This window comes from Sycon ciliatum, chromosome 3, assembly GCF_964019385.1.
Source record: "Sycon ciliatum chromosome 3, ocSycCili1.1, whole genome shotgun sequence".
Taxonomy (NCBI): Eukaryota; Metazoa; Porifera; class Calcarea; order Leucosolenida; family Sycettidae; genus Sycon; species Sycon ciliatum.
Window position 1 is genome coordinate 3,812,353 of NC_088645.1, and position 15,026 is coordinate 3,827,378.

Below are 15,026 nucleotides of genomic sequence, written 5' to 3' on the forward strand. Positions count from 1 at the left end.
AAGGTGAGGAGAGCAGATTCGATGGGCACGATAGACTAGTGCTTTGACAAGGTGAACTTTGGATTTAGTTGGTGTGTAGCTTCCCCATGGAATATACAAACCAGTAAAGGTGGGTTTTCTGTAAACCGTCATGTCTAAACTCTTGGTGTCGTTGTTGCGGGTAATATTGACATCTAAGAAGGATATCACACCATCCCGTTCACCTTCTGCAGTGAATTTTAATGCAGGATGTAGTCCGTTCAGGGTTGTTAAAAAGTTCTCGCAGGTTTCTTGGTCCTCGTCGTGACAAAAAACATCATCTACAAAACGGTAGTACACCGAAGGCCATAGCGATGGGGGAATGGATGACTCGCAAAATCCAACGAATATGTTTGCTAATACCGGACCAAGTGGAGATCCCATCGCAACTCCATCCAACTGTTTATACATGACATTGTCAAAGGAAAACTCAACACCAGAAGTGACCATTAACATGAGTTTGACAAATTCGCTCTCATTCAAATTAGGTGGAGTCACGGACTTGTTATGGTACAACGATGCTGCACAAATATCGATGGTTTCACGCAATGGAACATTGGTGAACAAACTGACGACATCGTACGAGCACATGTAACCACACGACTCAAACTTCGATTTCCTGATCTTATCCACGAACTCGAATGTGTCCTTGACGCAATGCCTATTGTAAAGGGTGAGCACAGTCTGTAGCATTGCGCACAACCACTTGGATATCTTATATTGTGGCGAACCGGACATGCTTAGTATCGGTCGTAACGGGATATTCTTTTTGTGAATTTTCGGCAGGCCATACATCCGTGGCCGAGTGGAACCCGTTGGTGCTAGCCGGTCATGTTCATATTGAGTAATCTGATGAGATTTAGATAGAAAAAGTAGGTATTTACTTAATTTCGTATCTATGTTTGCAGTGTGATCATAACCATCGCACGGGCCGAGTCTACAGAACTTAGTGGTGTCATTGAGTATGACCATCATCTTCGCTCTATACTCCACTGCCGACATGATCACCGTTGCTCGGCCCTTGTCAGGGCGAGATATCACGATTTCAGGGTTCTTCCTAAGTTCCTTGAGAACTTTTATATGTTCCCGCGTCAGTGAAAAGAATCGTGTATCTGGCGGAGACTGGGCAAATCGGAACGCCTCGGCAGCCAAGGAAGCTCGGCAGGTTGCCGCCGCCACGTCCGATTTCGCGGGAACAGCGGTCAGCTGTTGTTGAAGAAGTTCAAATTCAGCCAAAATATCAGTCTGGTTGAATTTGGGAGGGATACCGAAATCCATTCCACCACATAGAACATCTTTCTGTAGCTGACTGAGCGTGATACCGGCAAGATTAATGATTGTGTCGTAGTTGTCCCTGCAGGCTCCAAACCTATCTCTTCTCAACGCTGAAACTAGGTTAGTTCGCTTCGTGTCATGTTTGGATCGTTGCTTGCGATCACATTGGGAGAGTAGCCAAGAAAATCTGATAAAGTCAAAGATATTGAGAAGTCGGCGAATATTTTGATACGAGGAAACAAACTTTGATTGTACATTCTGCAGGTGACCCTTAGCCTTGTTTAGGTCATCTCCGAGGAGGACCTTTTCAATTGATTTAGAGTCATATAGCTTCAATTTCTGGACCCGTTTCTGAAGGTACTTCGGTGCCACCGAATAATGGAGACACTCACGGAGTAGTCTTACATGGAAAATCGCAGTGTTTAGTCGTCCCCTAAGTGAAATGACTTCGTTAAGAAAAGCAATATAGTCACTGGGGAGACGTAGCTTAAAGTAGTTGAAACAATGCCGTGACGACAGAAAACACAGCAGAGCGGTATTGGTGGTGGTATGCATATATGGGGGACAAGGTCAACCCCACGAATCTCACTCCGTGAAGCCCACGGAGGAGACCCCAGAGCCATAGGTGTGGACCCTCTGCTTATGGTTACAGGGGGCGGTATAACAACAGCCGTTGTGACTGCATGTGTGATACTGTAGTATCCCTACCCGACCACTACGGAAGCAGTACGGAACTAATACGGAGCTTGCCTGATGTATATTTAGTGTATCTCCGTATGTAAGCGTACGTCGTCTGCTGCATAAAAGCGGCTGCGCATTTCTGTTTTGATAAAGAGAAGATTAGATTAGATTAGATTGGATAGCAATGAAAGCTAACTCGAAGAATAAGGATTCAGCCTCTAGGTGAGCACCGGAGAGAAAGTCAGTTATTTTGCCGCTTCTTCTTTCACGAACGATTATATCTCAGGTGTGTACCTGAAAGTAGAATAAAAGTAATTATTGTTAAATTCAACCGCGCCTACCACCCATTACATTGGTGGCAGCGGTGGGATCGGCTACCTATTACATTGGTGGCAGCGGTGTGTTTTAGAACAACGTGATTCGACCCCAGACTACCATGGCGATTCTAAGCGACCTGCTACCTACATGTATACTACCGGCGGTGGTGGCGAAGCTGATGAGAACGACGACATGCAGGCTGCTGACCACGACAAGAAGGGTATTCCCCAAGATCTGCAGCGTTTGATTTTCGCCGGCACGCAGTTGGCAGACGGCCGAACCCTGAGTGACTACAACGTTCAGCAGGAGTCCACTATTCACTTGGTACTTCGTCTCCGTGGTGGGATGCAGATTTTCGTCAACACTGTTCCTGGCTAGACCATCACTCTTTACGTCGCGCAAAGCGATGCTATCGACAATGTGAAGACCATGATTCAAGACGAGGAGGGAGGTCATTTGTCTGACGCCGAGCTAGCCGCTCTGAGTGACCGGCTCAACCAAGATGAAGATAAAACCTGGCTTGCTCTCCGCCGTAGCTCCAGCCGCCGCCGTGGTTACTAACGCTGATTCCAGGTATGGCATTTTCTTTCCTGTCTTCCTTCAGTCTCCCTGTTCTCTTCAGTCTTCCTTTATGCGAGTGTGTGAATCCAGTTTAGTTTGGTAGGCGTCTGATCATGGTGAGCCACGGCTTACCCAGCTAACGTGGGACAATGTGTGTGACAACGCCCCTTATAGTTATAGTGTATTCAGTTCGGTTTTTGAACTGCGATGTTCCTGGCGGGTTGTGCCAGCGTTGTGCAGCAAGAGTGCTGTGGCTTCAGGTCCTATTTGGAGGACAGTTCTTTCCCCTTTTGACCCCGGTGAGACCGTGTGAACCTGGTGTGCTTCTACTTTATTATTTGTTATTAGTTCATTTCTTCTGTCTACTCTAAACGTTATCATTTCCGATATAATTTGCCATCTTCCGGTTGACGCTGTGTTCGTAACTCCTCACTAATTTTTGAAAATCACGAGGGCGTGATTATCTGTAGGAAGGGAGGGTGTAGTATCCCTACCCGACCACTACGGAAGCAGTACGGAACTAATACGGAGCTTGCCTGATGTATATTTAGTGTATCTCCGTATGTAAGCGTACTTCGTCTGCTGCATAAAAGCGGCTGCGCATTTCTGTTTTGATAAAGAGAAGATTAGATTAGATTAGATTGGATAGCAATGAAAACTAACTCGAAGAATAAGGATTCAGCCTCTAGGTGAGCACCGGAGAGAAAGTTATTTATTTTGCCGCTTCTTCTTGCAATAACGATTATGTCTCAGGTGTGTACCTGAAAGTAGAATAAAAGTAATTCTTGTTAATTGCACCGCGCCTACCACTCGGCTACCCACTACAATACTAATAGAGCTTCGGCAAGAGATATGGCACTGTGGCATGCATGTGTTTTGTAGAGTGTCAGCTAAGGATTCGGCAAGAGCCCCAAGTAACGCTGCAGAGTGTCTGCTAAGGACACGGCAACGGCCAAAAGTTTGTTGGCCGAAAGTTTGTTGCAGAGCGTCAGGTAAGGATTCGGCAACGGTCGAAGGTTTGTTGCAGAGCGTCTGCTAAGAATTCGGCAACGGCCGAAGGTTTGTTGAAGAGCGTCTGGTAAGGATTCGGCAACGGTCGAAGGTTTGTTGCAGAGCGTCTGCTAAGAATTCGGCAACGGCCGAAGGTTTGTTGAAGAGCGTCTGGTAAGGATTCGGCAACGGCCGAAGGTTTGTTGCAGAGCGTCTGCTAAGGATTCGGCACCGCCCGTAAGTCTACTACTAGATCCAGAACTATGTGTACAGAAGGAGAATGTGTTATCGTTGCAGTTGTTTGGTGTCACACCTCGTGAAAGTGTGACAAGTGCTTCTTGATGTGTTCAACGTGTTTGTCTACAACTTGCTGCTTTTTTTTCGAGTTTTTTTCACACTTTAGTCATTTTATCGCCTATATTGAAGTGTTGTCTTTTCTTTTTTTTTCTATATAGTTATGTGTTTTTCCAAATTTCCAACATTCCCTGTACTATCCTGAAGAGAAGGGAAGGAAAACGTTTGATAGAAAAGAAGTGTTTACTGAATTGTGTGGATTTGCGTCGTTGCATTCGAATACTTATTACGAAACTGTTTTCCCACCGCCTCCAAACTACTGTTTGAATTATTATTATTATTATTATTATTATTACGAAGTAGTGGTTGCGACTTCGGCGATGATTTGTAAGAAAGGTTTGCTCCCCACACAGGAGCTCGCGCTATTCCGCCGACTTCGAAGTCGAAGGTTCGATGGACTTCTCGTATGCTCTGGATGGCAGTCGTGAGTCAGTCAAGTGTCAAGTAAAGTCGGCGGAATAGCGCGAGCTCCTGTGTGGGGAGCAAACCTTTATTATTATTATTATTCAAAGTATCAGTCGGGGAAGTGAACTGCCTGAAAAGAGAAAAAAACGCCAGACCCACTTTTGTTGTGAGCTGCCTTTGGAGTGAAAAACTTGTCAGCGCCTTCTAGGTTCAGCCTGGTCCCATAGCTCAGTGGTTAGAGCATTGCTCATGACAAGCAGGGTCCCAGGTTCGTGTCCTGGTGGGTCTGGCGTTTTTTTTTCTCTTTTCAGGCAGTTCACTTCCCCGACTGATACTTTGAATTTGAAGTTCTCCCAATCCTTTCCAAATTATTATTATTATTATTCTTTCTGAAGAAAATGTTGAACGGCCTCTGCTGGGATGACGACTACACCATAGCTCAGTGGTTAGAGCATCGCTGGCTACAAGCGAGGGTCCCTGGTTCGAGTCCTGGTGGTGACAGTCAATTTTTTCTTCAGACTTTTCCCGTTTGTCTCTTTCCCTCACATCAGTCAATATTTTATGACTTGGGGCTCCCCGCGTGCTAGTTTGTACGTGAAGTGTGTGGGTTACAGTGAGGGCTGCGTCCTACCCGCCTGTGTGGATTCACAGGAAGTGTGAGTTACGAAGTCTGAAGAAAATGTTGAACGGCCTCTGCTGGGATGACGACTACACCATAGCTCAGTGGTTAGAGCATCGCTGGCTACAAGCGAGGGTCCCTGGTTCGAGTCCTGGTGGTGACAGTCAATTTTTTCTTCAGACTTTTCCCGTTTGTCTCTTTCCCTCACATCAGTCAATTATTATTATTATTATTATTATTATTATGTGCTGCTGTTATTTGTTATCACTTTGTCCCCTTCTCTTCTTCGTTCATTTTTCAGGTGCAAGTTTAGTGTTAGTACACGCATTCGTTATTGCTCTCGCTTTCATTGATAAAGTTCACACTTGTAAATTTCACTGCCGTTGTTCTTAGTGTTATTTCTCTAACTTAGATTTTCTATAATAGTTCAATTTTGTTTTCATTGTCCTTTGGTACAACAAGGATTCCTGATGAGTGTTGTACGAAAACTTGTTTGAATCCTCATTTTCTCTACACCATTTCTTCACATTTTCATCGTTTTATTGCACATTGTCTCCACAGTTTTACATTACATGAATAAAGTGTACACAAATGTCGATCCAGGTTGTATTACTGATTGCGGTTATCTTTAGTTCTATAATATTATTATTTGTCATGGCGACCCCCGTAAGCCCAAATCCCTGGCTGGGCAGGGTTGGGCCTTTTTTCTTTTACTTTACATGTGTACCATTTTCACGGTTTCTCCATTACATACTTTTTAGCACGATTTCAAATTTTAAAAAGTTAAAATTGGCCAACTTGTAAACTGTGCAGGGACAGCAATATGACACACCTGTCTGTTCCTGTGATTCTTAACGATCAGGTATTGACCCGCGTTACCAGCAGCCGCATCCTGGGGGTCATCATTGATGACCGCCTAACATGGTCGCCTCACATTGACTTTGTAATTCGCAAGACATGTGCTAAGGTTGGCGCTCTTCGTCGGTCCTTTCGGCAACTGGGCAGGAAGGCCAGGAGGCAATTTATTGTATCAGTCATTCTACCTGATCTTTTGTACTGTTGTTCGTGTTTTGTAACAAAGCTGTCTGCTAATGACCGCCAAAGGCTCTCTACTGTGTTCCGCCGTGCTGTGCGAGCTGCCTGTGGTGCTAAGTCACAGGACGACATCACGCCATTATTGACCACATTGGCGATTTATCCATTTCAACACTATAATTATGATTCTCACCTTTGTCCAGTGGATTCATAGAAATCATGTCATCATCTCACTGCCTACCCTAACGGAATTATTTCCACCGATCACAACATGCCTTAGAACTAGAAGCCACTCTATTGCTTCCATTGCCATAATCTAAGCACCGGCCAACTGATGGAGTAAAGTCTTTTTCTAATCGTGCCGCAATTTTCTTTAATACAATGCCTGCCGAGTGGCGCAGACACCACCGTATCTCTACATTTGCAAACCAACTCAGGGATCTTCTTAAAGACCCAGTGGCGTTTAAGAAGTATTTTGACCTTCTTTTTGGAATCTGTTGAGTTTCTCGATGATCTTGATAGTTCTTGTGCTAAGCTTGAAGTTGACTTGGTGTTTGATTACTGTACTGCTCGATGTCTGGATTCCAATTTTTTCTATATTTGTCTTTGCTTTTCTTTTCCGTTCCACTTATCCCGTTATCGGCCCTCTTAAGAGTTGTGTATATCACTGTTGAGGCATCCAATGGTGAATAAAATAAATACTACTACTACTACTACTACTACTACTACTACTACTACTGTTGAGTCCAAACAAGAGACTGACGAAGGGAACAGGTATGTTGGTGGAACGACATTTATTAGACGGGATGACTAAGACCAGGACGAACGAAACGACTACATTGAAGATTGAGATTATTGGAGAGAGAGATTGGAAGAGAGAGCAACGCAATATAAAGGGCCTGGGTAGCTATGGCAAACATGGGTTGGTTGGAGATGAGACGAGGTTGGAGATAAGACGAGGTTGGCGACGAGACGAGTTTGACGTGATGAGACGAATGCCAGGCGGTAGTACACGAGAATCCCAGGGTCGCAGGCTTCGGCAAAAGCTGGGCGTCAATGTTGAGTCCAAACAAGAGACTGACGATGGGAACAGGTATGTTGGTGGAACGACATTTACTAGAGACGGGATGACTAAGACCAGGACAAACGAAACGACTACATTGAAGAGTGAGACTATTGAAGAGAGAGATTTGAAGAGAGAGAGCAACGCAATATAAAGAGCCTGGGTAGCTATGGCAAACATGGGTGCGCAAGTAGTTACCCAGGCCAAATGAATAATGCATGAACTAATGAACATGAACTACATGTAATTACTTGTGGGCCTAACACTACTACTACTACTACTACTACTATACATACTCACAACACCAGCACTACCATGCCAATAATGCCTGTATGCCTGGGCTAACTAAGCTTTCCTGTGTAAGGCACACATCTTTCCTAATTCGTGCAATTCTTGCATGAGTAACTGAGCTTATGTATGATGCAGACATACTGTATCATTCTGTACTGGGAAACGTTTGAAATGTTAAAATGAAGTTTTGTCCATGCTGTTCTTTTCTGTTGGTGTATTGTGTTGTGATGTACATGTATGTACCTGTAGGTCACCACACTGGATGGTACATACATACGTGATATAGGCAAACAGGGCAGTGGTAATGCTGAATTCAACGAACCCAGTGATGTAGCTGTGGATGACGATGGTGATCTTGTGGTGGTTGACTCGAACAACCACAGACTGCAGGTAAGATCTATGGTTGATTAGCGCTATTCCACTTTTGTTTAATTACACAATGTTGACTGGAAGTTCAGTACAGATAGCAGTCTTCCGTTGTTCACATAGTACTAGAGTGTACAGTATGATCATAGTACTAGAGTGTACAGTATGATCATAGTACTAGAGTGTACAGTATGATCATAGTACTAGAGTGTACAGTATGATCATAGTACTAGAGTGTACAGTATGATCATAGTACTAGAGTGTACAGTATGATCATAGTACTAGAGTGTACAGTATGATCATAGTACTAGAGTGTACTGTATGATCATGGTACTAGAGTGTACAGTATGATCATAGTACTAGAGTGTACAGTATGATCATAGTACTAGAGTGTACAGTATGATCATAGTACTAGAGTGTACAGTATGATCATAGTACTAGAGTGTACAGTATGATCATAGTACTAGAGTGTACAGTATGATCATAGTACTAGAGTGTACAGTATGATCATAGTACTAGAGTGTACAGTATGATCATAGTACTAGAGTGTACAGTATGATCATAGTACTAGAGTGTACAGTATGATCATAGTACTAGAGTGTACAGTATGATCATAGTACTAGAGTGTACAGTATGATCATAGTACTAGAGTGTACAGTATGATCATAGTACTAGAGTGTACAGTATGATCATAGTACTAGAGTGTACAGTATGATCATAGTACTAGAGTGTGCAGTATGATCATAGTACTAGAGTGTACAGTATGATCATAGTACTAGAGTGTACAGTATGATCATAGTACTAGAGTGTACAGTATGATCATAGTCCTAGACTGTACAGTATGATCATAGTACTAGAGTGTACAGTATGATCATAGTACTAGAGTGTACAGTATGATCAAGGGTAACTAAGCTACCAAGAGTGTGCAACTCTTCATACCCTTTCGATGGAGTCAAGCAAAGGCAAAACTCATATCAGGTGCTTTTAGAATCTTGGTGCTTAGTTTAAGTGCTTAGTCTGGCTTAGTCTGAGTTAATCTGAGTGGTCAGTCTGGGTGCTTAGCCTGGTTGGTCAACATCAGGGGTGTCGGAACTGGTTCGGCTGGTGCGGCCAAAGCCGCACTACTAATTTTCCAAATCGAAATTCTAAAAATCTATTCTATTCTTTTTGCAGGCCTGAAAAGGTATGGGGTATCTCATGCATGCATAAAAAATGTACGGTGCGCTGTGTGAGCCTTTGCACCAGAGCATGGACAGAGGTGGCAAATCTCTGTAATCATGTACCGTGGTGGCAGTTTATTGTTCTGACTCGAAGAGATGGATGGTTACCATGGTTACCCCGAAATAGGAGATGCTCATTTCCAAATCAGGTCACTTGACTAGCCAAAGCGAGCCTTCGTGGTTAGCCAAGTTGTGTTCCATGCATTCTTGCCATCTTGGTATGACAATTCGTGGTTGCATTGGGATGTGAAGCGTAAACGAGTATTTTGCTTTACGTCCGTAAAGGCAGCTCGAGGAAAAAAAATTTCGCGGTTCGCGTGAGACTCGGTTTCTCTGAGGCCGAGTTTTCCGTATCCGTAGGAACGCCACCACCCTTCAAGGATCAAGGAGCAGATGCAGCTCCTAAAGTGGTGGGAGGTGAGTAGATCAGCTCACCAGCATGTGGTCAAAGACCGAAAGTCCCATTCACGTCATCCATATTTTCCTGTTTTCCTGATTGAGAAACAGAGGGCACAGAGGGTACCAGGTTCAAGTTCTGCTTGGAAGCGGAAGGAATTTTTGCAGCCGTGCGGCGACCCACAGTTAATTGGGAACTCGTGGCCTGGCTCGAGGAATGCTCCTCTTCAATACGAAGACTGACGCTGCGTTTATTTCAACTGGCTTTCAAAACTGGAAGTATGGTCCGGAAGGATTCTCGAAACATCAGTCCAGCGACTGTCACAAGGAGGCTGTTGAAATGTTGGAGACAACTCCTGAGACAACTGGTCACGTTGGTGAACTTCTCAACGCACAGTTTTTGTTTGACCGTAAAGCGAGAGACTTTCCTCCTCATTCTTTGAAACATCAAGTTTCTTGCTCGACAAGGACTGCCTCTCCGAGGAGCATCGTAAGATGGAGGTGAAATAGATAGTAAAGTAGACCTCAGCAAGTCATTTCAGTGTGCCAGTAGATAGCAATTTCCACCAGCTCCTGACCGTCTTCAGCGAATTCCAACCGTCGCTACAGAAGTGGCTAGAGAAGAAGAAGGGAAAATACACGAGTGCTGATATGCAGAACAAAATGTTGAAGGTGATGGCACTCCAGATCCTCTGTGGACTTGCACTCAGTATCGCCGAAAGTAAGGTCGCCATCATGGAGGATGAAACCACTGACTCCAGCTGTACGGAGCAGTGTGTAATTGTCATTCGATAGGTAGATTCGGAGCTCCATTTTCATGAGGAGTTCTGAGGATTTTATGCCATCGCCACGGCTAATGCTGACACTATTGTCAGCGTAATCAAGGATGCACTGTAGAGGATGAACCTCAAGCTGGAATGTTATCGAGGCCAGTGTTATGGTGGTGCTTCTACCATGAACGGTAGCCGGACAGGAGTTGCCACCCAGATCTTGGCAGAGGAGCCCCTGGAAAAGATCGTACAGTGTACAGAGTGGATGCAGTTTTGGGAGCTCTGCATCCTTTTGTTAATGTGGTAGTTTTTGGATCCTTATAAAGCATATCTAGGGCATGCCATTATAACCTTACCACCAATCATGGCGAGCACTGGTAACTCGAGACCCCGATGGATTGCACTGACCTCGGAGCAGATGCGAGCGACGTCCGGGAAATTAGATTGCCCACTGGGGACCAAAGTGGTGGATGTCGCGAATGCACTGGGAGATGCTGGATACAACGACCTCACATCTGTTCAGATAAGTTCACAGCATGAGTGCATTGTAACGTTCATGTCCACTGCGAGTCTAGAGCGTGTTGTTCGGGAGGGCTTTTCTCTATTGGATAAGACTATTTTGGTTTCAAACGTACTGGATTCGATCCTCCAGCTGCATATATCTGACCTTCCTGTCTGGATCTCGGACATTGCATTGACGGACGCTCTCAAACCGTACGGTAGTCCCGCTTCAACAGTTCGATACGGGCAAGTCACCACAAAGCATGGCTTCGATGTTACAACCGGGGTACGCTTTTTAAGCTTCAAACTAGGGAAACAATGCCCCTCCATTCCATCCTACGTTCAAACGTCAGGGGGTCACGTCTTTGCCGTACGGTATAAGGATCAACCACGCACCTGTAGGGTATGCGAGTCCCCAGGTCACCTGGCCGCGGACTGCCCCACCAGGCCACGCATCCCTCGTGGAACGTACGCTAACAGGGTCAAATCGGGACCCCAGAAAGGGCGCGAGGATCAGCCACTGCCTGAAAGCCTAGCCTGTGCAGTCAAATCGGGACCCCAGGAGGTCATCCGTTCAGACAAGCGCGCGAGGATCAGCCACAACACGAGAGCCTGGGCGCTTCTCCGGCTGGTCAGGTCGACTCGAGACCCCTGGAGGAGGGCACGGCAACACATGGCAGTCAAGACTCAGCTTCTGCCGTAACTGTCAAAATGCGACCAGAGCATGATAAACAAAGCAACCACGTGGAACTTGACCTCACTCTGTCTCCTGACAGCAGCTGGGCCGAGGAGTCGGAGTGTCCACATGAGGGGAAACTCTCAGGGGGCGATGAGGCTAGAGCATTGGCGATATTGGCAGACTGCTTCCACAAGAGGCCGCGGGAGTCGACCTCCCCATTGGTAGTTGCTAGTGATAACCAGAGGAAGAAGAAGGCGAAAAAGATCACTGCGTCAAGCAATAAGCAGATACTTTGGCGCAGATAACATCTTCTCCCCCTGTGTAGCCCTAGGTATACAAACACAATCTGGTTTTCCCTGTCCTACTTCAACCTCGTGTCTTCCTCCAGCTTCCTCATTCTTATCTTTAGCTTGATCCTTTTAGGTATTTCATTAGATTTTAGGACCCTTAGCCATACATGTAACTATGCACCCGCTTACGCCAAATGTCCCTCCCCTTTTTTAATTACTTCCTCCTGCAATGAAGGGTAGCAAGCATCTTCGCATTCTCTGCACAAACGCTTTCAGCCTAGCCAGCAAACTTCCCGACCTTCAGCACGCACTCCTGCAGCATCAGCCCGACGTTGCAATTGTGGCAGAAACGAAGTTCACTGCGGAGAAAGTGCTTCCCTCTGACATTAGCTTCCCTGGATACAGCTCACCACTTCGGTTGGACAGAACAGCACATGGGGGAGGGGTAGCCATCTGGGTGAAGTCGTCACTCCCCTCCATGCTCATCCCTGAACTCATGTCCCCCGCACATGAGATCATCTGGGTTTCTCTCCAGCTGGCCCCAGGTCTCCAGCAGTGTATCGGCCGGGGTCCTGTGCCCCTGGCGATCTTACCTTAATTGATCATCTCGACAACATCCTCCCAGAAGCTAGACACCAGGGCTCCCACATCATCCTAGCTGGCGATTTCAACGTGCACAACCGGGCTTGGCTGAACAGCTCGAAAACTACGCCTGCAGGCGAGGCTCTCGAAGATACCTGCGCTGCCCATCTTCTTGTCCAGCATGTCACAGTACCGACTCGTGGAGACAACCCGCTAGATCTCATAATGTCAACGTTCACGTCCCCAGTAACTACACGTATACTTCCGCCCCTCGGTCGATCTGACCATGCAGTTGTACTGTCAGACTTTTTTTCCGTGCTCCCTAGACCTGAACCCCTGTTAAGCGAACAGTATTTCGCTACAACAGGGCAGACTGGGATCGCCTCAGGGCGCACCTTCGCAATGTGGAATGGGGTGATATCATCACGGAGGACCCAGAAACTTCCTGTGAGCAGGTTACCGCTTCGATTACTGCAGCTGTTGCACAGTTTGTCCCATCCAAAGTCCTGGAAACGAGGCCTTCCGATCCGGTATGGTGGACGCCTGAATGCACCCAGACCGAGAGGGAGAAGGAGAAGCGCTGGCGCGACTGGAGAAAACACCCTTATGACCCAGCCCTTCAGCAGGCATTCACCGATTCCGTGACTGTAGCGATCGCCACCCAGTTCCGATCACGCCGTGCAAAGGAGGACAGCCTCCGTCGCAGCCTCTCAACTGGGTCCCTCAGAGACAAACAGTGGTGGACGAAGTTGAAGAACGCTGCTGGCAACCGCACAGAGCCCGAAATTCCCCCAGTTGTCGACTCTGACGGCCGCGAGTGGGCAACGAGCTCAGAGAAAGCAGAGGCATTCGCTTGCTTCTTCTCGAAGAAATGTAGCGTTGCCGGTCCGGACCTTGTGGAGGCTGACCTACCGGACCCTGCTCCCTCAGAGGCTCCACCTCTTCGCACCATCCGCTTCCGCCCACAGGCTGTCCGCCGCCTCCTGGCAAGGCTCGACGTCTCCAAGGCTACCGGGCCTGACGGTATTTCTGCTCGCGTCCTTAAGGAATGTGCTCATGAGCTCGCAGAGCCACTGTCCAAGTTATTTGCTTTATGCTTCCGGTCTGGAGTGCAACCTAGGATGTGGAGGATGGCCAACGTGGTTCCGATCCACAAGCGATCTTCCCGCTCAACCCTTAAGAACTACAGGCCCGTATCCTTACTGTGTATAATCTCGAAAGTAATGGAAACTCTTGTAAACAGACACATCGTAAACTATTTTGAAGACCATCATCTGCTCACGTCGCACCAGTTTGGATTTCGCAGAGGCCTCGGAACATCGGACGCTTTGCAAGCTCTCCAAACTGCCTGGGCGAGCGCTGTGGGCTGTGGAGGGGCGGCTCGTATCCTTGCTGTGGACATCGCAGGAGCGTTTGATCGTGTCTCGCATGTCGGCCTCCTCCACAAGGTACGTAGCCTAGGCATAGATGGTCCGCTTCAGAGATAGCTGGCGTCATACCTGGACACCCGTTCCCTACAGTGCCTCGTTGGAGGGCGGAAGTCATCTAGGTATACGACCTCCGCTGGAGTCCTCCAGGGAAGCATCCTTGGACCAACGCTTTTCCTGGCCTACGTCAACGACGCGCCAGATGTTCTCGCTGACGGCGCCAGCTTGGAAGCCTATGCTGATGATACAACTTTGTACAGCTTAGTCACCTCCCAGCAGACCCCAACAGTCGCAGCGCAGTCACTGCAGGTGTCCGTTGACCGACTGCACGAGTGGGGTCGTACATGGAAAGTGATGTGTCAACCGACCAAATCCCAGGCCATGACAGCCACCCTCAGACGCACCGGCTTAGATCTCCCCCCACTCCTGTTTGGCGGCACACTGGTGCCCGAGACAACCACCATCACCCTCCTTGGTGTGAAGGTGGACGCCAAGTTGACCTTCAGCGATCACCTACGCTCCGTAGCCACCCGTCCACGCCAACGGCTTGGGGTCCTAAACAGAGCCGCCCACATACTCCCCCCCGCCGGCCGGACGACCGTATACAAGGGGGCCAAAGCACTGTGTGATGGGATGTTTCTCGACCTCTCGAAGGTATTCGATCGGGCCAGCCATGCAGTCATTTTACATGCCCTTTCTGGCTGGTGCAGCGCGTCTGCCCGTGACTGGGTTCAGGACTTTATAGAGAGATAGATAGAGAGATATCTGGTCGTGTCCTGCGTGTTCGTGTCGGCGACGCGGTTTCAATGCCTTCTCCCTTATCTGCCAGAGTTCCCCAGGGTTCACATCTTACCACTTGACGCTCGGAATGAAGTTTGAATTTTCATTCTCCCCACATGTGCAGTGTGATCGCGATTCGAATCCTGGACGCTTTTCTTTTTTCGTCAGGCACCGAAAATCTGCCGCAGTCTGACCAGACCCTTACTCTTGTTTTGTTTTAGTGTCTTTCCAGTATTCTATTTGCATCTCTGGTTCTAATCTATTGATTTTCTTCCCCTCCTTTGATTTAAATTCTCAGATTATATTTGAGTTTTATTCCTTTATTTTTCATTATTCTATTGGTTTGGAGAGACTCCCATGATAGGTATCCATTTACCTCTGGAGAATCCGTAAATAAACAATACA

The 15,026-nt window shown here is 47.0% G+C and overlaps 1 protein-coding gene across 1 annotated transcript in view; it reads left to right on the forward strand.

The window, feature by feature from the left end:
- LOC135811232 (uncharacterized) overlaps window positions 1-15,026 on the forward strand; it is a 362,326-nt gene that overhangs the window by 250,452 nt on the left and 96,848 nt on the right. Inside the window, exon 12 of the mRNA XM_065324432.1 lies at window positions 7,860-8,000. Within this exon, the coding sequence (XP_065180504.1) occupies window positions 7,860-8,000 (141 nt within the window). The remainder of the gene's footprint in view (window positions 1-7,859; window positions 8,001-15,026) is intronic.